Consider the following 26,176-nt stretch of genomic DNA (forward strand, 5'->3'; position numbering starts at 1 on the left):
ATTGGCTAACCACTACAACTTTGTTCCTCTGCATCCCTCTTACTCGGTCCAGTACTGAGGCTATTATGGGACTTGGAGTCCCAAATAAAAGAATTACTTTTCATTTATTCTGCTTTGCAATAAGCTATCAAGACTAGGGTTTCAAGGGGAAGTTAAACAGGGGAGATTAAACAGGGGAAGTTCCCCTTCCTCCTGACCGTTTTCGTCCCGCAGACACCACCCCCTCGTTTGGGATCAGGAAGTGTCTGCCTGCCCCAGGCCACATGAGGAAGGTCCCAGGTTAATCACACTGCTTTCAGAGTTGCCTGTTATGTTGATTGATAGTGTGCACTGCTGCCATTTGCATGGTCTCCAGGTGCTCACCGCCCTCTTTCTTAAAGTGGGCGGGGTTGGTTGGTGAGTGAAGATGGATAGGATAGAAGTTACGATCTTCTTTTGATGCTTGCAGAGCCAAGAGAAACGGGCATCTGTGCTGTGTCGCGTTTCAGATTGTTGTGTCCAGAGGCGTAACGTCAAGTGTCTGGGTTGTTTGTTGTTTGCAGATGTTCTTGTGTCGTGTGTTTTTTGTGTGTTTGGCTGGCCCTTTTGGGCGTGCATAGCACGCGAGAGGTATACAGGAAATCCCGGTCATTGAAGTGTTGCTTTTGGTTTTCATCATCTGGGTTCATGAACTACTGTGCCCTATGATGAGGGAACAAGGGAGCAAGGGGGGCGGACTAGGGGATCACCCCAGACCACCTCCCGGCCATCATCTTAAGGCTTGGGGAGGCACATGGCCCCCTCAGGCAATCCGTTGGTGGTCCTTAGGGGACTTTGTCACAAAACGCACATCAATTATATAATGTACTAGCAGATCTACCTTGGGTTGCCCGGGCTAAAATGTAACCCAGATTTTAATGGTTTTTCACCGTTGAACAGAGACGTAGACATTGGCTAAATAGTTAAGTATTCTTTATCAAATGCATGGACATGCCTGTACACTATTAGGAATGATTAGCATCGTCACTGAACACCTAGATATAGACTATGTTTGCGTGTCTTTCCAGTCGGAGCATAAACAAATATTACCTCAACTTTCCTTGCCCTTTCACTCTGGAGTCGTGTTGATCTAGTGCAGGGGTCTCCAACCTTTACGTTGGCTAGAGCTACTTGTAGTGGATGCCAACAGCGGAGAGCTACTAGCGGACGATATCTGGGTGGGGATATTTATAAGCCTCAGAATTTTTTCCCAATATTTTTTTGGCTCGATTTCCCCTCTATAAACAGATGGAATAACCTATGCCTTCAAGAATATATTAAGAACTTCAAAAACCTCTTTGTTGCATTATTATTTATTAGTAGCTGTCTCAAAAAGACAGATATTTTTTGGACTACCATACAAATATCCTGTAATTTTTGTGCCCCTTCCTTTGCGTTTTATGCAGGCTTTCTACATGCTAGGCACACTATTATTTTCCAAATTAAAAAAAGTAATTTCCAAATTGAAAAATGCTGCTTGCGTTCAAAAGTTTTCTTTGAATTTTTTTTGTCAGACACCACACATACTGTTATTTACCAGTAAGATAGCTCAGCGGGTTGAGCGCTCACTGCTGCTATCTGAGAGTGATCTGCAGGTCGCAGGTTAAAATCCAGGCAAGGCCAACTCAGCCTTTCGTCCTTCTGAGGTCGATACACGTACCAATTTCAGTTGGGTGATATTGCATGTAAATATGTGCTCTGTAAAGTGCTTTGGATTAAGGCGCTATATAAATAACACATCATTATTTGTGTGCACCTCTGTGTTTTAGCACAAGTTATATTTATAAAGATGTTATATGCTTGTCAAACTGGTTAATCACAAATGCTTCTGTTATGATGATGGCAGTTTTTAGGAAATTAAACTGTGGGTTCATGGGTGCCAACTTTTGATTTTCACAGGGGCAGAAATATCCTCACCTCAGCCCTGAATATAAGCAAGCAACCAGCCCAACCCATACCCTGGCCAAACACATTGTATAGCACTTTTTTTATAATGCATTGCAAAAAGTCATACGATTAACAACCTGTAGTTTTGAATATGTAACATCTCAGCATCGGTCTGTCAACCTGCTGAACTACCCTGGTAGGCTTCTACTGTACAGCTTGTCTATGGATTGCTTAAGGTACTAAAAGTGGGTGTACTTGTGTCATGGAAGTGATTTAAAGTGGAAATGTAAGGTGTGGAATTTGGAAAGAAATTGCACCATTTTTTTAAATATTATTTTGAACATTTCCAGGCGAGCAGCAGTGCTACTGTGATATTTTCATTGCGTGGTCACAATGATCCTGATCCTGCCCCAGCCCCTCAACATCTCTGGCAAACAAGAGGAGCTTGCTTAAGAAAGACTGTCGTGGGGGCGCACAAGGCCAACTGTGGTACTACAGGCGGCCTGCAGAAGCATAACGTGATACTGACATTTGTCAGTGGATTTACAAGCGGTTCCAAGTGGCACAGTAGCCAAGCTCTCTGCCTGCAATTGGGCCGACTAGGGTTCTGATCCTGAACACGGAACATGGCTGCAAAAATCACCATCCCTACTAGATGTTATGGGGAAAGTATACGCCTCACTTCTTTTGACGAGATTCCAAAGATGGGCGGCCTCTGCAGAATGTAACTATGAAATGCAAACGGGGTTCAAGAAACACACAGGCACAACATGCAACATACTAGTGTGCAGCATACTAAAAGCAAAAACCCTAGAAAAGAAGCACCGTCTATTTGCAGCTTATATTGACTTTTCGCAAGCCTTTGACAGAGTTGAAAGATCTCTCCTGTGGAACAAACTTGAAGCATGGAAATGTCCCCACGCTCTGTTAGAGCCAATTCAAGCTCTGCACCAGGAAACATCCATAAGAGTCAGACTCAGCCGTGAAGGAGACCTATCATCTGAAATAAACACCACACGAGGAGTCAAACAAGGTTGCCCACTAGCATCAGCACTCTTTATCACTTACATAGGTGATATCCAACACGAGTCTTCCCACCAACATTAGGTAAAACACAAATTGGACACCTACTCTATGCTGATGACCTAACGATTTTTGACCAAACCCAAATTGGCCTGCAGCGTAAACTTGATGCCCTTCTAATCTACGCCAATAGCAATCACCTGGAAATCAATATTAATAAAACAAAAATCATGATTTTCCAATCCCATCCAAGAAAGGAAAACTTTCAATGGCATTTGGGCAAAACCAAAATCGAAGTGGTCTCAAACTTTAAATATCTAGGAGTCCACATGGACAGTTCCCACCATGAGACCACAATGCAGCAGGAACTACACACAAAAATGAACAAACTAATAGCACAAACAAAAAAAATCAACAGCAAATTTGGAAAATTCTCCCTGAAACCAATAATAAACTTCTACAAGATGAAAGTCGTACCTGCCATCATATACGGCAGTGAAGCCATGCCAATGATTCCACAGAAAGTCTGGTGCAAACTAGAAGCTCATTTTTGGCGCAAAGTTCTCAAACTACCAAATTCGACTCCTGGAACAGCAATACGACGCGAACTAAGTTTACAATCCCTAGGATGTGCCGTAACCTGTAATGGAATCATGCTTTACCGTAAATGCAGAATGGACAGCAAAAACAAAATCTTCAGTATCATTAAACAAGAAATGAATGACAATACGTGTAACATGATAACCAACTGGCAAAGGCAAAATCAAAAAGTATTAGAGGCAATCAACTCAGATGAAGACGAACTCATCACAAATCCATGCAAAGTGCTAAAGAAGATAAAAGACATGGACTGGGCCAAAACGATCGATGACACCTCGACGTTAAAACTCATCGCTCACCTACCAAGTTTCACTGCAAAAAGAAATGAACTACAAAACTATATAAAGCAATTTCCAAACAGGCAAGCACAGAACTTAATCCTACGCGCTAGGCTCAACCTGTTGAAAACAAACGAAATAAGATACGTACGAGGACAAACACAGTCAAGCACCTGCAGATTCTGCTCCAACGATACACAACCTCCAACGGAGACGATAAGACATTTACTCATGACATGCACAGCGACCGCAGCACTTGGACAGTGCTATCTGCCAATTTTACCAAACTTCAGCGCACTGCCAGAAGAGCAACTGTGGTGGTGCAGACTCATCGGGGGAGACAAAACAACGTGGCAAATAGCAACTGCAAAAATGCTAAAACATATTGATGCAAAGTTACTAAACGCGAACAATAAATAGCAAAACAGAAGTCTGCAAAACAGAAAACAAAGACATGTCTTCTTTTTGTAGTTCACCACAAAAAGTTCAGTATTGTAAAATCATATTTTGATAAAACAATAATAAAAAAAAAAAAAAAAAAATCACCATTAAATAATATAACTTAGGATAAATGTTTATTTTTTGGTATCTTCAGCGCGGGCGACTGAAAAGGCTCAGGCGAGCTACTAGTCGCCCGCGATCAACTGTTTGACGACCTCTGATCTAGTGTCTATGCTGTCATTTTGAAGCATGCCTAGCTGCATTGATCTGTTGTCTGGTTTCCTTTTGTTGTGGCGTTTCCTGCTGTCTTTGTGATGCCTGCCTGGCCGAATCAGCCTGTTGTCTGGCTTGTCTGTTCTGGTGTTACCAAAAGTAGATCTCTCGGTTGGCAGGATGATTGAATTTGTTTTTTTTATTTTTTCTATTGCCAGGGATTGTGGTGAAACTATGGTATTTGACCCCTTTCTCCAAGAGTGAGCCACCCCCTTTGGTACTAGGAAGGTAAACCCACTAAGCTCAACACCGCTCTGGGAATGGGCAGTCGGGGATCCCACTCGGGTGACCACCAATCTCCCCCCTGCCATCAACCTTGGCACAAAGAGACCGCTGCAGAAGTGGAGATGTACGAAAGGTGGTGGGCAGGAAGAGGCGATTGAATGCTAGGCGTGATGAGTTCGACCGAGGCAGATCCTGCGTAATGCGGACAGCTCGGAGAAAGCAGAGCATAAGCTGGCCCACAAGAGGCAGGCCAAAGAACCGTTATTGCAGACTTGTCTGAGTCCTGCAGGAGAATGGCGCATGATCTCCCGGAAGCAAAGAACCAAGAAGTCGCAGAGTAACCAGCAACGCCTGGACCAGACTCCGCGATTCGCAGAGGAGCATAATAGCAAGACTAGAGATGTGGTTGCTCCAGGGAACTGCGAGAATGGAGACTAGGCCCAGCCATACCCCAAGGCTGTGCATGAGAACCCGGCCCTGAGAGCCACTATACCTTAAACCAGCTCCCACTGCAGGGAGAACAAAAGCATAGCCCAAGCCGGGGTGAAAGACAAGACCCCAAGGTGAGGTGAACAAGATCAGACCCCGAGGTGGGAGGAGCAAAAACAAGACCCACACTGCAGGATGAGAGACCAAAAACCAAGGTGGTGGTGAAATCCAAGAGCTGCCTAGAGAGAAAGAAAAGCCTGGAACTTTCTTGTTAAGTACCAGGGAAAGCCCTACTGCGGGCAGCAGTACACCGACCAGCCGGTCCCCAAAAGGGAGGAAAAGCAGACCAGACATTTTTTGTGGATTTAATGGAGCTATGTAGAAAAGATTGCACACTTGACCTTTTATCTTGCACTTCACGTCAGACATCCAGCCTCTAAGTGCCGTACGGGATTCAAACCGGTGATGCCCTGAGGTGTCCTCCTTCCAAGACAAGTGTCCTGCCTCTGAGCTGTCCACCAGGCCCAGAAAGACTGACTTTAAAAAAAAAAAAAAAAAAAATAATAATAATAATAATAAATTCACCCCAAAACTGTGCACCAGGGACAAGGATTTTTTGTCAATAGTGGTAGCGACCGAGCTTAGCTCGGTATAGGATTCTGGATGAAGGGCTTTTACTTTTTGTTACAGTAGAATCTTGCACCTAAGGACAACTCAGATTTCAGGTAAAAAAAAAAATACGTCCAATACAATGCCATATGGACCGTCCCCTGATTCTTACCAGATTGTCTTGTCTTCATTTACCCAGATTTCTTGTACTAATCTTTGGCGCATTGTTGGCTTTTAGTATGGTTGTTAAGCAAAATAACCATCCGCCAGGGGCACGGCTTTAGCAACTTTCACCACCATTCGATTCTTTGTTAAAAAAATAAAAATTGTAAAAAAAAATAAAAAAATTACCCCTTTTAGAACTTTTTGGAAACCTCTTGTTAGTTCACCCTCAATTTCTATTGCGGACAAATAAACACTTTCACATATATATCCGATAATGGGGATGGTGTCTTAGTCCTTTGGCGTTTGTACATATTAAAATATTGTAGTTCCCATGTAAAGGAAGTTGTGCGGATAGTAGTATTTATTGATGTGTTCTGCTGCTTAAATGTGGGATCTTTTTGTATTCCACTTTTTTTGTGGAAGGCCCTTATGACTGATTTCCATAACCTGGTAGGGGGGGAAACCTTTACTTTTTTTCTTCAAACGCAAAAGATCAAGTGAAGGGATTCTGTATGAAAGGAGGGTATATTAATTGATATCGTTTTTATAATGCACTTTGGGCTGTTAATAATGGCATTGGCGGTGTCTGCCCAGGTGGACCTGCCACATAGTGTGAGACAGAATCACTCGGATCCCTTTTGTAGACACCCAGGTCTTTCATTTCCCAGGTGCTGGCAGCTATTTAGATCCTGTTTTGGCTATTCTGCATCTTGTAGGGACCTGATCATTGGTTTGCAGGAGTTATCAGCATCTGCTTTAACACCAGTGTTTTTACACAAAGTGTCTGCTACTGCCACCAGGAAGCAGAAGAGAATAGTGCACTACGACTTCTTAGGGAATTGGCTCAGGATTTTTTATTTTATATTCAAGTGGGTAATGGCGGGAATGTATAAGCAAACTATTGTTGGACTGCTAACCTTTTCTTTTACTAACCAGTGACTTTTGAACATATTTCCGAAGGTTATTTAAGTTTGTTTAATTGAAGGCTGAATTAAAATTGTATTTAAATGAAAATAAAGAGCTTTTGAAGTAAAAAAAATTTTTTGATTTGGATAATACAATCATCCTTTCAAATATACAAAAAAGGCAAATTTACAGACTAAAATGTTCAGCAATTTACAGTATAAATATGATTATATAAGGACAAATGCATGGCATATTTTAGCGAACAAAAAAGAATAATAAAAAAGGCACATACAGTAGTCATTGGTGACAAATGCATCATCAGTAAAATAAGAACCAAGGGTATTGAATTCCAGCCTAGGTAAGTTCAACCATAGACATTTACCTATTGCATTTATACAAGATGATAGACCACTTTATGAATCTCCAATCCATGTTAAAGCATTAAAGTGTCTACATTTATATAATCCTTTCATCAGCAAGACATTTCGGGAAAATCGCATCTAGAAAGTGTACTATGGCCACACTCATGCCCAGTTTTGTTTTATTAGATATTTCATGCCAAATGTTGTCCATTGCCATCTGGATGTATCTAGTTAAGAGACGTTTTTTAAAGTAGTTCCCCTTTGAACGGATAACATTGGGCAATACAAAATACAATGTTCTAGGGTTTCTCTTTGTGACTTGTCAGCACTGAAGCGGCAGAAGTTAAGTTCTTTCGGTATCAGGTTGCGCCTGGTCATGACCTCTTGTAGGCCAGAGATTCAGACGAAACCTCAAGAATTGTTGGCTGATGTAAGGACATGGGCATTTTAGTAAATAGTCTGCCATTTTCCAGAGAGCTTTGTGTCCAAAGACACAGATGTCAAAATTCTTATATTCTAGACATAGCCTTCGATTTTCTATCCAGTCATAAAAGTGGAGTTTTTGTTTGGCTCGTGTTGGATTATATAGCAATACATTCAAGGAAATAGATGCATCAGCCAAAGTATCCACAACAGAATTACACCATGACTTTGTGAAGACCTGATCCTGATCCTGAGCCAAAAGGTGTTGGGCCATGATGCCCAAGGACCCGGGAGACGAAATTCCCAGGATGGATTTCCTGAACAAGGTGCAAATGTTCCATTTGACTTGGGATTCTAATGAAAGAATGCCCAATTCACATCAAATCATCGCTAATGGCGTGCTCTTAGGCAAATGTAGCAATTGCTTCCAAAACCGAGCTTCTATGATAGTCCACCACTTAGATTTTCTGAGCAACAAGGATTCAGCACCATAGCTTATGGTCGGTACCACTTTCTGTGCGTAGAATGTTAGGATATGTTTCCAAGTGAATTTCCCATATTTTTTCTTGAGAACTTTGGCTTGCGTTATGAGCATTCAAAGTTTAGAATGAATTTCATCATCCATTGCCTGGGATGCAGTAGAAGCCTGAATAATTATTCCCAAATATTTGTACTTCAAAACTTGCAGTAAAGGCTTGTTTTGTAGATGCCAACAATGGGACTTCACCCTTGTTCTTTCATGAGGTTTACAGACTATGATTTGTGTTGTTTGGGTGTTGATTATTAGATTATTGGCAAATACGTATGAGGCCAAGCTGTTAAGTAGTTTTTGTAGGCCAATATGGGTTTGAGAAATGAGTTTTAGATCATCCGCATAAAGGAGATGACTTATAAAGGGAGATTCAAGTTTGGGAGAGTCACCTTTAACAGTTATTATTCCTAAATCAAACAAAAATAGATTAAAGATGGAAGAAGCCAGAATGCAGCTTTGCTCGAGACCTCGATACGTTTTAATGATGGAAGAAAGCTTGCCTGCCAAAGATAGTCTTACTTGGATGGTTGTATTTGTATGTAATAACATGATTGTCAGAAGAGAAGATGGACAGTTATATTTAACTAGTTTGTGCTACAAGATTGAGCGATCAATGGAATTGAATGCGGCTTTAAGATCAATGAAAGCTAGATGCGTATTTTGATTTAAGTGTATTCAAAATCATGAGGTTGGGGCTGGTTCCAAGACCGACCACAAAGCCGGTTTGGAAAGGATTCCTTAGATTACATTGCTCGATCCTTCGATTTAGGTCCCTAAGTACAATCCTCGCAAAGATTTTTCCTGGGGCATCCAGCAAAGCGATGGGTCTATAGCTGGACGGTGAGGAACAATCTCCCTTTTTGTAGATGGGCGGGGGGAGTGGGGGGGGGGCTATGATGGAGTGGGTCCAGGATAAGGATAGAATTTGTGTGAAGCTAATAATTAGGAAAAAATCTTGTATAGAATGGCCGCCCAAAGATCTGGATGTAAACACTTTAGTTTACTCAATGGAATACTGATGGCTCCACAGTGAACATAAGGAGGACTTTTTAAACGCTTGGTTCCTCTAAGAGCCATCATACGTGCCCTGCAGACAAAGTGTCCCGACTCCTCCAACAAGGCCTTCTTTTTGTCCGTCATTGCCTTTTGTTTAAAGCAATATATTTAAAATGGGAGTTCAGGGGCGGCTGTGTCCAATCTGACATCCAAACTCGTATTTTTTCATTGTTCCAAATCCACTGTTTGCTTCTTACTCTGTGCTTAATTCTCAAGTAAGATGAATGATGAAGTATTACTAGTTTCAATGGAGTTGAGCCGATTGGTGCACGTCTTAATGTACAAAAAAAGTCTTCTTTTTTTTGGTGGAACGTAAAACAATCAGATGCATGCATGTGCCAAACGAACACTTTAACCAGGTGATTAACAAGCTGGCTCATCTAGGGTGTGTCCAATTCTTGTAAGGAATCCAACCTATGTCAGTTGGCACAAATCACATGTCCTGTAGTAGTATTAACACTTTATTCAGCTTTCACCATTAAGATATAAATACAAAGTACATTATTAAATAAAATACCATACATTACACTTTCAATATGAATATAAACCTTGCAATCACACAACCAATTAAAATATGGGACCACCGTACTTCTACTAATCAATTAAAATGTCCTGCCCCGGTGCTCAAAAGCAGCGTTAATGTATTAACATAAGTCTGAAACAAAGCAGCCTTCCGACAAGACCAGATAAACTGCATTGCCTTCATGGTAGTTAACATTATTATGCATAAAATGACAACACAATCACCGCCTCCATAGGTCCAACAGCTTACATATTAGAAAGTGGGGGAGGTCCTCAACAGTCCCACTGTCGCAAGGTCAATACTTGATTAAATAGCCAGACATCTGGGCTCTCAACGGCAAGATGTTTAGTATTACCATTATACTCCTGGGAGCTGGGGAGCCAATTGAGCAAACTAACGCAACAACCGATGATTAACTGTGCGCAGAAGCTAGAACTCTAAGCAAGCATAAATCTATATTGGTATTCATGTCTTGGCCAAATTGCAAATACCTGGCTATTGTGTGAAGCTGTTTATTGATTGCGCCAGCCTTGAGCTGTTCTGTCTATACTCTATACCCTACTTTTTACAGTACAGCCAGCAAGAGGATCTTCAGTACAAACTCCAGATTTAGTCCCGTTAGATCCAACCATTGAGTCATTTGGGGGACTGCCGCTTAGAGGTATGCTTGGTAACAAGTTCACAGCATGTGCCCCAACTTATGAGCACAACCGCCCCTGGCAATAGACTCGTCTTAACCCATACAGTAAGAACTAAGGGCAGTGGATAAAAGGTCAAGTCACAATTGAGTTTGCTCACCATATCGGATGAGGGGCAGTAACTCTGCCAGTTGACGCTGGACCAACATGGCGCACCAGGTCGGATGAGCTGCCAGAGGATTTACTCAGCAACTTCATTACTGAATCAGGCACCGAGACACGGGCACTAAGGTCGGTTGACTCTTCCTAACATGGAAGTCGGACCAATGATGTGGACAAAGAAATTTTTCCATCTTCTCTGCATCATTTAATCGAAGATCATAGAGCATACGTATAGAATTGCATATTTCAGAATAGGCAACTGAAAGGCGATTAACAAAGTTGACCAAGAACCATGATTTTTGTGTTTTTTTTTTTTTTTTTTTTTTTTTTTTTTTTTTCAGCACGCTTTCCCCGTTTTTTGATGAAAGTGTCACTTGATTCATGCAACAGGGATTCTGGATGGCGAAAGTGTGGAGAACCTGGAAAGCCTGGAAGTTCAAGTTCCTCAAGAGAATGGTCTGGAATAGAACCAGACAGGGCAGGTTTTCTGGGGAAAGGAGATGCCATTCTACCATGCAGGCCTTGAGAGCCCTGGGCACCTTCCCTTAAAACTCTGGGAGGGCAAACAAGACAGTCAGTAATAACATTAAACAACCAGAATAGAAAGAAATGCTTTTAAAGCGGCTTGACTGCATGCTAAGGAATTGGCCTGGTGAACAGAAGGGCCGAAGACCAACACGCCTGACTTTCCCTCAGAGGTACCAATATGTTAAGTTTTATACTATGCACCTCTACCACCCAGGGGCAGTCTCCATGCGCTCATTTGGCTCTGCAAGAGAAGGGGTGGGGAGGTTAGTGGGGATAGGGTGAGAGGATAGGATTAGAAACGGGAGGAACTGTCATCTGTGAGTGTTTTGCATGTGGTAGTTTGTGCGAGAGGCCTCGTGCTTTGTAACCGCATGGGTAATATTCAGTGCCTCAGGTGTGCGGTAGTGTTAGTGTGTTGTGTGGGTTATGGTGGGTTTGGTCGTGCGTACTGGTTGGATAGAGTACATAACGGATCCAGAGTCACTGGTGGTCGTAGCTGTAAGATAATCTGGTATCTTGGTGTGTAGTTGCGTTGTTGATGGTTTTATGGACTGTGGGTGGTTCACTCTAGGTGTGCTTCAGCATCGGTAGCTGCTGGGTGTGGATATAGTATTTCACTTTTTTTGCTAAGTGTGGCTAATCAAAGGTCTGGTGTAGTGCAATCAGTTATGTTGGAGGAGCAGGAAAGGAAAATGGGTTAATAAGTTGGTCCGTTTGTTGGAGCCTCTGGCGCAGCACTTGGGCCAAGGGCAGGTCGGCTCCCTCGGGCAAACTCTTTATTCATACATTTTTCCCGTATGAAACAAGTCCTGGCATTTTTACACTACTATCAGAACTCATTTTGAAATTTTATATTTTGTAGTTGTGTGCAAGTAAAAAAAAAATATTAAAAAAATTGCTTGAAAAAATGCATATTTCTTTGATGCCAGCGTGCTATTGAAATAGTGCACTTTTCTGTGAAAAATAGCGGGAAGTGCTTTGTCCTCGGTCCAAATTTGAGTGTGATGTAAAGTTTTTATACTCCGCAGTCTCTTTGCAGTGCGTTCATCCCATGGGGCCCGATGCACATATACACATCTCAAGAGATGCTGGCACAACCTACGTGCATATGTTTGATTTCTAGCAGGGCTCTCTGACTTTCATTCTTAAGTAGTTTGTAAAATGAGTTATTTTTAGTTGGGGGGAATGTAACATTGGGTATTTGCAGTGCTGTGAAACTACAGCCCCTCAATGTTGCTCATAGCTCAGCGTGGCCTCTGGACTCAAGTGCCTACTGAGAACCACCATGAGGATCCAAGAAGATTACTTCTTTGGTTTTCTCTCTTTGACCCCACATTAGAAAACAGAGTCCCTTCTGAACAAGATTATTCCAGTTTTCCTGACTTTGCCTGCGTTCCATCTATCGCCCCCAACCTGCTTCTGCCATGCTGGATATTCCCTTAATTGTAGTAAAGTGTCTTTGAACGTCAAAGGCTCGTTGTGTATCATTGTTGCCTTGGTTTTATCCAGGAGGGGAAATAGTGGATAGTTTTCCTAATCCTATCCCCCGCCTCTTTATCCAAGAAGCGACATTGCAACATTAGTTTGAGAATGAGCTTGTACCACCGGAGTGGCAGCAGCTGAAAGAATGTCATGGCGGTGAAGAGATGAAAACGTGAGATGTAGTGACAGCGCAATGGATGTAGTGGCCGACCAGTAATTATTGCGAGGTAGCAACAAATGGACCAACCCACGACAGAGGAAGGGAAAGCAAAAGGAAGAAACCTATGACCCACTATATTTTGTCAGCAATATAGTGAAGGGCAGAGCAGCTTAGCAACAAAGAGGGAGTGTGGTACGTGATTTATGAGGTGAGCGTCGGTAATGGGTATACCGCATCACCATTACTTTATAACCCGTGGGGACATTATTTGTTGATTCTTGTTGAATTTTTTCCCCAGTCCTTCACAGAGTAGGGGTCTTACCCTCCAGTATATATACTTTTTGTCAGCCCTGGCTGACTGTAGGGGTGTAAACAGGCCTAGGGTACCAAATCACATTTAGGGTCCCCTAGCCCTACAACGTGTAGTGTTCTTTCGGAACAGTTGACCCTCTTTTTCGAATTTTAATACACGTCTTGTATTATCCTCTGTTCCATACCTTTTTTTTCACGTTTTCTTTACTTTAACATTTTTTTTATGGTTAGAGAAAATGAGGTGAGCATCGGTAATAGGTATACCGCATCACCATTACTTTATAACCTGTGGGGACATTATTTGTTGATACGTGATTTTTGAGGAGCATGCCCCAGACAGTAAATAAAAGCAAGTTCTACCATCTTTCAGGCACTTGACAGAGTTTGGTCGTGTGCACTTCAGTTTTACATATTTCGTATCACTTTTTCTTTTACCTCATTCTTTAAACCTAGACCATACAAAGAGCACATTTATTGGGTTTTGCTTTAATCGCTCTTGCTTCTCCTTACCTCCACGTTAGAAGAAATTCGCCGCATCCAGGATTTTCTCTTGGCTCCTGCTTCATGAAGCACCAATTCAACCTTGGTATACCTTTTGTATACTTTCTATTGGTCACCATTTATACGACATGCCAGAGATTGGTTGGAAGCAATGTAGCTTCTTAACAGGAATGTTGCATGTTGCAGAGGCAAGTTGCACATGGTATGCTGAAATCTGCATCCCTGTGAGATTTTCAACCTATCCCATTTCACATGATTTTTTAGTTATTCTGACTCTCAAAGAGATATAGCTGAGCAGACAAGGCAACTCTTCAGAAAGACAGTCGATGTTTAAAGATACTGTAAACCCTTTTGATAATCGCAGTATCCATCCAGTATATCTGTGAAATATACATTCTTCATGCAAGCTATGTAAAGTAAGAACTACAAATCGGGAGAGCGAGAGATCGAGAGCGAGAGATCGAGAGAGCGAGAGAGCGATCGAGAGAGAGAGAGATCGTCTTCACTGTAGACTCCATTGTGTCCAAGATGTTTGTGTGTGGTGCCTCGGCACGGAGCATCATACAAAAGGAGTGTACATTCTGTCGGGCAATGACTGACAAGGCTCTGAGAGCGTAGAGGTAAATTGGCGGTGGGCAGAATTCCTAAGTCCCCTTCTGTTCCAAAAAGCAACATACTTCTGATGAGTCGAGATTCTCCTCATCGAAAAAGATCGAAGAAATCTCAATCTAGAAGTCGTTCACGTCATTCTTAATCTTCCTCCAAGAAGTTGAAGAAAAGACATTGTAGGTCTCCTTCTTCCTCGGGTGACTCCTCATCTGAGAGAATCCAACGAAGAAGAGTTTCGGGGGGGGGGATGATAGATCTTCGAGAGAGAAGACCCTACTCAACTGAAGAAATGCCATGTCCCGGTTGCTCTGCAAAAAGACGAAGGGAAGTCTAATGCAAAACCATGTGCACCCTTGAGTCCGGGACACAAGCCTGACTATCAAGAGCCTTCAAGGCCTTGAGATAATGAAAGTGTCGGACCTTGACAAGTCCAGCCCTTCAAGGGCCTTGTCAGACAACTTCGACAACAAGATCTGTTCCATCGACACCCTCGATGTCGGAAACATTCCACACCCATGTCGAAGACTTCAACGCCATTTGGCCTAGAAGCCTTCTTCAGAGCCATTAAAGGCAACACAAGAGAAATCTTAAAAACCTCAGCCTCAAAGATTTCTTCAAATCTTTCTTCAATTTCTGTAGAACATGCAACATCTTATGATTGAACACCTTTTGGCCTTCACTATGGCACTTCAAATGTGCCAGATGAATTTATTTCAGACTTAAAGATCTGTATGAAAAACTACAATCAGCCAGTGTGGTAGATACATCTCCTGAGCTGGAATTTGGGAAGCCAGATCCTGCAGATCATGCTTATAGCTCATACACACAATGAGCTAAATAGTGGCATATTTTGGATTGTGTAGACCTGCTGCTCCTTTTCAACAAGATGGATGACTTAACGGTCAAAAGTGTGGAGCGGATGCCCTTCGACGGGAACAACCTGTTTGGGAAGGTGGTTGATGAGTCCCTTCAGGCCATCAAGACAGACACAGACACAGACACTGCCCGGGCACTGGGAGTGCTCCAACAATGACGGCCGTCCTTTCGGAGCTCCGGAGGCAGACAAGGTGCCTCCAAGGGATCCGGCAGTGGCTCCTCCACGTACTGCCAAGCGGCAAGATCGTCATCCCGGGAAACCTACAGGGGACGCAGCAAGTCAGGTGGTGCCCGTCGCCGTCGACAGGGAGGTCAAGGAGGCAAGGCGGCCTCCAAACAAGATTGAACCGACCGTTGGTTCGTGCCCCCACCGAAGCACCCCGGTGGGAGGCCGGGTCACGAGGTTCGTCAGCGTGTGGGAGTCCATCTCCACTGACCGTTGGGTTATGGACGCCCTGGCCCAAGGGCACACCCTCGAGTTTCAGAAGAATTGCCCTTGTGTTCCACCCGTGGCCAGGAAAGAAAATCACGTCCCTCAACTACTGTTAGAAGTAAGGGCGATGCTCAAGAAGGGTGCCAACAAGCTCGTCCCAAAGAGGCTTCGGGGCTCTGGAGTTTACTCAAGGTACTTCCTCGTAAAAAACAAGACGGAAGGATGGCGCCCCATCCTGGACCTACGACGACTGAACAAGTACATCAAGACACAGAAGTTCCGTATGGTCACCCTCCAGCATGTGCTGGGACAGCTGGAGGAGGGCGATTTCCTGTCGTCGTTGGACTTGGAGGATGCGTACTTCCACATTCCCATTCTAAAAAGACACCGAAAGTTCCTCAGGTTCGTGGTCCAAGGGCGGCACTACCAGTTCAAGGCCCTCCCGTTCGGATTGAAGTCGGCACCCAGGGTGTTCACAAAGTGCCTCACAACGGTGGCGGCACGGCTGCGCCTACAGGGGATCCACGTCTACCCCTACCTGGACGACTGGCTCATCCGGGCAAGGACAAGGGAGCTCCCCGTGGAGCACACTGCGAAGACCGTCCAGCTGCTCACGGACCTGGGATTCTCCATCTTTCCAAAATCCCACCTGGTTCCGTCGCAAGTCGCCCTGTTTCTGGGAGCCAAGCTCCGCACAGTGGTGCGGCTGGCCTCGCCGTCGGAGGAAAGGACCAGGACCGTTCTGGGCAAGGTGCAGTGTCAGCTGGCCACGGACATGGTCAGGGTAAGATCTATCAAATCCCTCCTCGGGATGATGTCCTCCTGCATTTATCTGGTGTGGCTTTGCAGGCTTCGGATGCGCCCCTTACAAGAGTTCCTCGACGCCCGCTGGGTCCAGTCGACGGGCAGCTTCGAGGACAGGATCCCTCAACGAGACGTTCCGTCAGGTGATCCGGTGGTGGGGTACCCGCTCCCATCTGTCGGCGGGCACAGACTTTAAGACCCCAGGTGACGGTGACGACGGACACCTCCCTGGAAGGTTGGGGAGCGCACTCTGGAGATCTTCACGCGAGAGGCCTTTGGCTCCCGGAGGAGAAGTCTCTCCACATCAACATCTTGGAGCTCTGCGCAGTGTTCTGGGCCCTCAGGTCCTTTCTTCCGTCCCTCAAGGGCAAGGTGGTGAGGATCTTCACCGACAACACCACCACGATGTTCTACATCCGGAAGCAGGGCGGAACCAGGTCCCCGGCCCTACCCAAGGAAGCCCAGGATCTGTGGCATTGGGCCGTCACCCAAGGGATGTTTCTGGTGCCTCTTCATCTGGCAGGAATAAAAAACACGATCGCCGACTCACTCAGCAGGGAGCTGTGCTTGTGCCACGAGTGGGAACTACGCCAGGATCAAGTGGATCGACTCTTCCGACGATGGGGCGAACCCCAAATCGATCTCTTCGTGACGGCGACGAATTCCAAGTGCCGGAGGTTCGCCAGCAGGTTCCCCCAGCCGAGGAGCATGGGCGATGCTTTCTCGTTCCCCTGGGATGGCCCATTTCTTTATGCGTTCCCTCTGCTGCCATTGCTGCTCCGGCTCATCAACCAGCTCAAGAGGTCCCGGTGCAGGATGATCCTCGTCGCACCGACGTGGCCGAGACAGATCTGGTTCCCGGACCTTCTGGACTTGTCAACGTCCCCCCCCAGTCAAGCTGCCGACGACGCAGACCTTCTCTCCAGAGAAGGAGGCACCATTCTTCACCACAACCCGGAGTCGCTGAACTTGCAGGCCTGGCTCCTGCGGCACTAGAGTTTGGAGGGTACGACATCCCGGCCGACTGCAGAGAGGTTCTTGCAAAGGCCAGGGCGTCCTCAACTCTCAAGTGCTACGGACATAAATGGAAGAGGTTCTCTGTCTGGTGCCGTGCACAGAAGATTAACCCTCTGTGGATTAAGGCCCCTCAAGTACTGCCGTACCTACTGTCGCTGGCCAAAGCTGGACTGGCTCATGCCTCCATCAAAATACATCTGGCTGCATCTCCCGATATACCAGGACTACGGGACGGGCGTCCTTGTGGTCTCATCGCCTGGTGAAAGAATTCATGAAGGGACTATTCCGATCATTCCCGCCGGTGAAGGCTCCTGCGCTGGTGTGGGAGCTTAATGTGGTGCTGACCAGGCTCATGGGGGCCCCATTCAAGCCTATGCATTCGGCGCCTTTGAAGTTCCTGTCATGGAAGACGGCTTTCCTCGTGGCCATCACCTCCGCATGACGAGTGGGGGAGATCCAGGCCCTATATTGCGAGCCTCCATACTTGACTTTTCATGACACGAGGGTGGTGCTGAGGACGCACCCCTCCTTTATGCCCAAGGTGCCGTCAGACTTCCACCTCAACGAGCCCTTGGTGTTGCCAGTTTTCTTCCCGTCGCCTTCGTCGCCGGCCAAGAGGACTTTGCACTCGCTGGATGTAGCTAGAGCGCTGAAGTTCTACATGGACCTCACGAAGAGTTTTCGGAAGACGTCACAGCTGTTTGTGAACTTTGGGACTGTGAATCAAGGGAAGGCTCTCTCCAATGCTTCCATTTCAAGATGGCTCTCCGGCTGCATCATGCACTGTCACCGGTTGGCAAACCGACCGCTGCCCGGCCGTCCGAGAGCCCATTCGACCAGAGCGATCGCTCCTACCACGGCGTTCCTGTCTGGTGTGCCCCTGCTGGACATCTGCAGGGCTGCGACGTGGAGGTCGACACACACCTTCACAAGATTCTACTGTGTCGATCGGGACTCCAGGGAGGAGTCCAGGGTCGGCCAAGCAGTGCTGCGCAACCTGTTCGCCCAAGGTGAGAGTGGTGAGGAGGTAAGAGTTGCTTAATGTTGAGTTGTTGTATTGCTTAATGTTGAGCCTGTTGCCACCTCCCGTGATTGTGCATGTGTGTACTGCTATGTATTGTTATACATGAGCATGTGAATCCATGCCAGACCCCATGCTGGAGAAGGAACAAGTTACTTACCTGTAACTGTTGTTCTCCAGCATGGGTCTGGCATGGATTCACATGCGAACCCTCTGCGGCTCTTCACTTGGTCATACTGCCACTTTACGTGCTACCAAATCTGAGGATGGCTGCCGGAGGCGGGGCTTAGGGAGAGGGCAGTCATTGGCTGGGGGCAGTATGACCCAGAGACCAGTGATTGGTTACTACTAAGAAAGACAGATCAGAAACGAAACTGATACTGATTTTTTTCTATACCGAGGATTCCCAGCCTGACTGGGAATATTCATGAGCATGTGAATCCATGCCAGACCCATGCTGGAGAACAACAGTTACAGGTAAGTAACTTGTTCCTTATTTGTCTCGATGCTTGCAGGGTAATCCCAAACATGTGAAAGGTCAGAATCAGGACTCTGACAACGAGGTATAGTTTAAAAGTTTTATTTTTGACCATTCCAAAATCTTTCCTCCCGTCTACAAGCTTGGTCCCTATTCTATAAACAGAAGTAAAAAAGGGGGTTGTCCGGATGTCTATAAAATAACAAAGTTCTATGTCCGGAATCGTGCTGTAACCTGCTTACTTTCATGATCTGAAAGTAAGCAGATCCCTGCCCCTTGTAGTAAAGGCTTTTGTGTGTAGTTGAAGTAAAAAGACAGTTTTTAGGGTGCTGGAAGGTTATCCAGGTTTCCTAGTCCAGGTCGTTCTACATCTCTTCCCACTCAGGGATTCTTTCAGTTTTTCTCACCTCCGGTATTCTTTCAGCTTTCCCACTCGGATCTCTCGGTCTCTACACCAAGCTCTTGGGCGCTTCCCACTCTCCACCCTTGGGTGTTGTCACAGTCTCACCACTCTGGGGCTCTTCTCGGGCTCTCCACACTCTGGGGCTCTTGATGGGATTTATTTGATTTTTGTATTTATATCTTGCAAATCCTGTGAAGGAGCCTGGAAGCGAGCGGCATCTGGGCGCAGATGACCCATTAGTCAGATGAAGTATAGTTTAACTGTACCAGATGACCCAGAGAAAGATTACATGAACAGATATCTTTAGTTTGGTTAAAGTTAATTTGCCGTAGCTGAAAAGGAAGGGAGTTCCTTCCTACAAAGTCCTACTGAGGAAAAGCATCTATCACCCCAGGTGGTAGTTCTAGAGGATGAGTTACTAAAACGCCTTTTCCCATAGATCTCAATATGTGAGTGGGGTGATGAGTTATGATCTTTGAGGTCAGATAGGCTGGGGCAAGACCGTGAATACACATAAAAACAGGATGTAAAATGTTGAAATGTTGAACTGTATTCACTGTGTACTAGGAGCCTTTTCTCAGGCTCTCCCCACTTTTTTTTCTTTTTTTTTCTTTTTTATCGCGCTCACAACAAACGTTATCCTGGTGCTGTTGGAATAAAAAACTGGGAACAAGGTCAGCAGTATAAATGGGTATAAATGCTGATAAGGAAACATAGAGGCCAACAAATCTAACTGCATCTACTTGAACACGAAGGTTTTAAACCTGCTCTGAAGATTTGTAGGGAATGTGCCCTTCTTAGGTCAAGTGGGAGGCTATTCCATAGTCTTGGCCCAGCAACTGAAAAGCTACAGTCTCCTCGAGAAACACAGTTGGTCCTAGGAATATTAAGTAGGTATTGGTCTTCCGACCTTATGGCCCAAATCAGGCGATATTGCTTTAGTTCATTTATCAAATAGATTGCCGCCAATCCATTTAAACATTTGTACACAACACCCGATTTTAAATTTAATGCGGTGTTCCACCGCTAACCAGTGCAATGACCGGCGAAGACCTGGGGTTGGCGTGTTCTTGGTAACGCCAAAGACCAATCTTACCCCAGCATTTTGGGCTTTTTGTAGACTATGAATCTGCTTAGCCGGGGCGTTGGCCAGAGGTCCATTGCCATAATCTAATTTAGAGTTAACCAAGGCTCCCACAACTATCGCGTGGTCGGGATCAGGTACATAGGGTAGTGCTTGGCGAAAGACGGATAGTATAAAAAAACTGAATGTATTTTTGCTGAGATCTGGCCGCTACAGCCCAGGTCACTCTGTGAAACACAGCCACATTTTTTAACCTTGGCAGCGTATTTAAGGCTGGTCCCCAGAAAGTGGTGTTGGCGGGGGCTTCTTTTTCCCAAAAGATCACTTCGTTTTTTGGGGATTTAGTTGTAACCAATTTGCCTCCATCCACACTCCTATTTCTTCCTGACACTTATTCAGCACACTGATGGCATCTTCCATATCATAGTCTAATGTATTACTGAGTATCATCAGCGTAGGACTGAAATTGAAGATATTTCTCCAGAATGTACATTAGAACCCGAAGATGTATATTAAAAAGAAGTTGGAGTGCTGATCCCTGTTTGACGCCACCGCTCTGCAAAATAATTTCAGATAAGAAACCACCCGTTTGAACACATTGCTTACGCCAGTTAAAAATTAAGTAAACCAATCAAGAGCCCAAGAATAAGAATAGAATGGCATGGTCCCCCGTATACCATCAAATGCAGATGACAGGTCGAGCATCTCAAGTATAGATAATTTGCCTGTGTCCCCGGCCTGGAGTAGCTCATCTCATCCCATACCGCCAACCGAGCCGTCTCGGTCCCATGCTTGGGGCGAAAACCGGCCTGTAGAGGATGGAGAAAACCACGGTTTCTAGGACTTTTCCTGGCCATGAAAGACCCGCAATTGGACAATAATGGTTATAGTCCTCTGGGTCAAGGCTAGCTTTTTTTTTTTTTTTTAATAACAGAGACCACTGATAATTTCATGGAGTCGGGAACTAATCCCCCTCCCCCCCGAATATTGTTTTGAAGATTTGCAATTTTGTCTCTAAAAATATATTCAGCCCATAGACATGATTAACAGACGGGACTTTTACTGGGGTGTTAGTCTTGGGGTTGACAAAGTTAGCAATTGTCATGAATAATTCTTGCGACCGATTGGCTGCAACAATGATTCTTTTAGGCAAAAAATCTGATTTAGCTCGGAAGACTCTGGGGCTCTTCTCCGGCTCTCCCCACTCTGGGGCTTTTTACTCGCTCCCCTTTAGGGTCGTGCTCAGTCTGTGTGCCTTGGGGCTCTTTCCCTTCTCACTTTAATACTCTGGGGTATGCTTCTTCTCTTTCACCCGCCTCCCTTTCCACTGGAGCCTCATTGCACCCGATGTCCCCGAGGGATGCTCCATGGGAGGGACGTAGTCTGGTTGGCTCTCTTGTTGTCGCGGAACCACTTGCGTGACTTTGTGGACTGCACATCTGCTTTCGCAAGCTGTTCTCACCCGTTTCTGCAGCTCGGTCTGTGTGGAGTCACTTGTGTGACAGGTCAGACAAGGTTTCCCTAGCCCCGCAAACTATTTATTTTTCCTTACAGCTTCTTTGGGCTGCTCCGGCCAGCCATCAGCTGTGGTTGTGCCTTGCTGCACTCTTGCACTCTCCTGCTGCTGGCCTCGGTCCTACCAGCCGGACTGGAATTCTCTCTCGTACCTGGACACCACTCCTTTTACCTGTTTGGTGTGGTTAAACTCTACAGGGCCTGCAGAGACATCTCTGATATTGGTCCTATCGAGGACGCTGCTCCAGGGCGCTGATTCACTGGTCTTTCATTCTTCAACGGCGATTGGGTTTACATAGTCAGAAAACAAGGCTGCTATTAATTAAGGGTGTATCTGGTTATTTTAAAACCTAGCCACTAGATACCCTGCTAAGATGTTAGTACTGAGGTTTTGGGGGAGGGTGGACACGCACCCCTTGCTGGGTCTTTTTCCCTTAAGGGGAGTCACCCTCTTACCCTGTGCCCTAGGAGGTATTAACCGTAGCAAGCTGCCCTCCCTAGTTACAAAGGTGGTGGCTCCCCTTGGGGAGAGGTGGCGATCTCCCTCGATTCATCTGAAGACTTAATGGATTTCTAAATACTATGCTGCCATTGTCCCAGCCCACAAACTCCAATTGCGCTGACGCCTATGTTCTGTCATCGAGGTAGAGGTTTGAGGAAAATTACCTCTGCACCGAAATGCAATCTTTGCAATAGCATGGTTGTGATAGCCAGCTTAGGTCTCAACCTATATTTCACTTAACTCCTTTTGGGATACTTGTGGGGCAAGAAGGTAACTGTTTCATTAATTTTTGGTTCAGGTGGTCTAGTTTCCCACTGTCCTAGAATGGCCGCTCAAATATTTAAGGCAGATATGAGTTGTCTGTAAATTAAGCCATTTGTCTCTGAAGTCCTCATCATCCCTCCACTGACGACCCCACCCACATTGATCTGTCCACTGTTACCTAAAATCTCTGTACTCCTGCCAATGTAATGTAGTCCTTTAGCTTGTTAAGTAAATGTAATTCTCTTTCAATTCTCAGCACAATAACCCCCATAGTTGGAAAGAAACGGAAGCGTAACTTCTCCTCCGACAACTCTGATGGAGAGCAGGCTGACATGCAATCAGGAGCCCCACAGGAGGATGATGATGAAAACAGCATCCAGGTAATCAAGAGGGTCTGATGGAAAATGGTGGGAGGCAGCATTCTGTGCTGTAGAGGAGCATTGCATTTGGTCTGCTGAAGTGTCTGGCTATTTGAAGAGATGCAGGTGAGCAGGGAGGCTGACTCCATTGAGTGTTCAGTTGTACAGATTGGTTGTGGGACAGTGCTGTGTTCTGCTGTAATGTGCCACGGTTCTGCTCTGTGGTTCTTCGTTATAGTGATAACTTGTGTGTTGGTTTCTGACCCATTGGGATGTTAATGAAGCGAACGAGTGGGCATTGATGAATAATGTTAAAGTGGGAGGGATTAGGGAACTAAAATGATTACCTAGATTGCTTTGTGGGTGAGACAAAACTGAAATTATGTGCCCAAACAAGACCCTGTAGCCCTTTGCCGGGCGGGATGAGGTGGAGGGAGGGATAAGTTCCCTCAGCAAAACAAAATGGTTTTAAAAAAAAACTTGATGGTTTTTGTAAAGCACCGGAGGGGGGTGTTTATCTGTACACGTGCTCTCTATATGGCCGAGTCGAAGCACAGAGCACCCCAGCCAAGAATCTCTATTGTTGGTAGCAATGGACGAGTGTTCAAGGCTTAGCTCTCAGGAGGTGATGTGGGCTGGTTCTTAAGTACAGTGTAGTCCCCAAGCACCCACAAAGGAATGTCCACACACTGTTGGTGAAAACAATCTGTTACGCTCACCTGGTTCCCACGGGGGCGTCGACCGGAACTGGGCCGCTGTTTCCACCAGCGTGACGTGTAGCGCCGAGATGACTGACTGGACTGTCCCGCAAGAATATTCTTCTGCAAAGGAGAAGAGGAATTAACCACCCGTGGAATTGAGTGTCAACCCACCTTCCCCACTCCCGTTGTCTTCCCACAGATCACTCTTGATGTCCCCTCCTTAGTCTCACCTGAAGGTTTGGAAGGATGAGCTCTCCATCCTGCGTCGACCGCAGGGGCGTGTTGATGACCAGTTACTTCACTGGCGTAGAGGAATTGGTGAGTTCCAGTATTGACTCTAAAGTCCAATTGTTCGATTCCTTGCAGGTTGCCGATTAATCCACTCGAAGATTTCCAAATGGCACTTGGTAAGATTCAGTTAAGTCTATTGTGGTTTTCCCCTTAGGGGCCGGGGTACGGTGATGAAGCAGAGTTGACTGTGCCGACCTGAGATGAGGTGAGACCCCAGTGGTAAATCAGGTAAGTCCTTGGGGGTATCTTGTATAGCCTTAGAGAGTCCCCTTGCTCACCTTGCTGTCTTTGTCTCCTTAGGTGTCGGAGGGCGGCCGCGAGATGGAGAGCGCGTGATGGAATGCTGAAGTACCGCCAAGCAGGTGAGTTCAGCGCGGCGCCGTAGGAATGTGAAGCGATGCTTCAAAGACTTCTGTCTTTCAGTTCCGTGGGGAAATGGATCAGGATTCAGGTAAGGATTCAAGTTAAAACTCCTGTTCTAACCTTTATCCTTCTTTTCTTCTTGTTTCAGGAGTCCCAGGACTGGCTGAAGACTGGAGCTGCTGAAAACACGGTGAGCGTTACGCTGCAGCAAGCAGAATAACGCGAAGCACGTGTGGCTGTCTGGGCGTGGTTTAAATAGCCTTGGAAGAAGATCCAGGTAAGTATTCTTCCACAGCCCCACCCAAGTAATAAAATAGTCCCTTCAGTAAAATAGTCCCTCTTAAGCCTCATTTGGCTTGAGTCTTCATGCAGCATGGTCTGCTTCAGGTAAGTTATCAATAATGAGCCTGGCGCCCATGGCGCCAGGACTGCACCCAAACAGTCCCTAACTGGGGCTTTTGGGCATGCTCCAAGTGGCATGATGCCTGCTTCCGGGGCTGCTGTGCCTGATCTGGTGTTCCGGGGCAGGCATCATGACACAATCTTTATATAAATAAGATTCAAAGTTATCTTCACAATAACACACTTTGTACTCGGGCAATACTATAATGGCAAATATATACAGGTATACGTGGTACCACTCTTAACTATCGATCCCTTTGAAATGCATCCACTGCTAACAGTTCATATGGTATGCAAATCAGATTATAAGATGTATCAACGATAGACCACAGAAAGAAAGCAAGTTAAATCAAGCAATGGCAGAACAGTCTATCTCTCTACCAGACAGTTCTGTGCGAGGACCCCCCCCCCCCCCCCCAAACCTGGGAAACTTGTAAATAAAGTGTATTTGACAAGCCCAGTCCAATTATGCGCTATATAGTTACAATCCCTTCTAAAGGTTCTACGACCCCAAAGTACTTGGTTTCGTAGGGTTCTTTGAGTAGTCGACGGGCCCTTCTTGAGTGCGCTCCCTTAAAGGCAGGAGCCACAGCTCGTTGAGATTTGGCGAAGAAAAAGGTGAACACTGTTGTCAGAGGCAGCAGCTTTGGCTCTTGGGGTGCTCGTTGACTATCTGTTGAAAACATCCTGCAAGCTGAGGTGTGCGGTGCACCTCAACGATAGTTTGTTGCCGCAAAGAGTTACTGAAAAACTTTGCCCCAGCAAGGGCGTCGGGTCGTCGGCGTCTCTGGTCTTCGGGTGGCGGGAAACACACCGGCGGATTCTCCTGTCGTCGTTGGCCTTGACTTTCTCCAGAAGGCCAAAGTGGTCGTCGATATTGAGCAAAGGGAGTCCTTGTTTCTATGGTTCTTGGGCAATGGAGCGTTGCGGCTCCGGTTGACTGTCGGCGACAGTGATGGACTTCAATGTCCGGGCGCTTCAATTTGTGATTCCGCGGCGGTCCCCTTCTCCGGTCGGCAGCCTTTCGAGGGTCTGATGTCCAGGGAGCTTTAGCAAAGATTAGCTGGTGCACGATGGTTGCTCGTAGCTCGGGAAGAGGTCTCCTAGCCAGGTCTTCTCTTGGATCAGTTCCTTGACAGTCACGCAGCTGTCAGATTTACGAAGGACAGCAGCAGCAATTCTTCTTCCAACGGGCTTTAAGGTTAAGCATCAAGTATCAACTTCCGCTTCTGAACGATGTCCATCAGTGAGAGGTCCCCAGATATACTGTTTGGTCTCTCATTCACTCTGCTGGATCACACTCAGGCAACCAATCAGGCTTGCAGTGCATCCAGGCCATTCTTATGCATCCAGACGCTCGAAACAATGAATGTGTTTTCGGACAAGCACCCAGCCATTCAGCACACCGCCCTGCATTCATACCAGTTTCGGGCAGGGCTGTCTCAGTCTTTGTGTTCCACACTACTAAACACCCATAACATGAAATGCATATTTGTCACACACCCCATTCACCCTTGTCCC

At 45.7% G+C, this 26,176-nt stretch overlaps 1 protein-coding gene across 8 annotated transcripts in view; it reads left to right on the forward strand.

Annotated features, from left to right (window-relative positions):
* CHD8 (chromodomain helicase DNA binding protein 8) overlaps window positions 1-26,176 on the forward strand; it is a 1,687,145-nt gene that overhangs the window by 183,777 nt on the left and 1,477,192 nt on the right. For all 8 annotated transcript variants that reach the window (XM_069633907.1, XM_069633913.1, XM_069633911.1 and 5 more), the window contains exon 5: window positions 22,796-22,919. In XM_069633907.1, coding sequence (XP_069490008.1) covers window positions 22,796-22,919 — 124 coding nt within the window. The remainder of the gene's footprint in view (window positions 1-22,795; window positions 22,920-26,176) is intronic.

This window comes from Ambystoma mexicanum, chromosome 13, assembly GCF_040938575.1.
Source record: "Ambystoma mexicanum isolate Mex_15411 chromosome 13, UKY_AmexF1_1, whole genome shotgun sequence".
NCBI lineage: Eukaryota > Metazoa > Chordata > Amphibia > Caudata > Ambystomatidae > Ambystoma > Ambystoma mexicanum.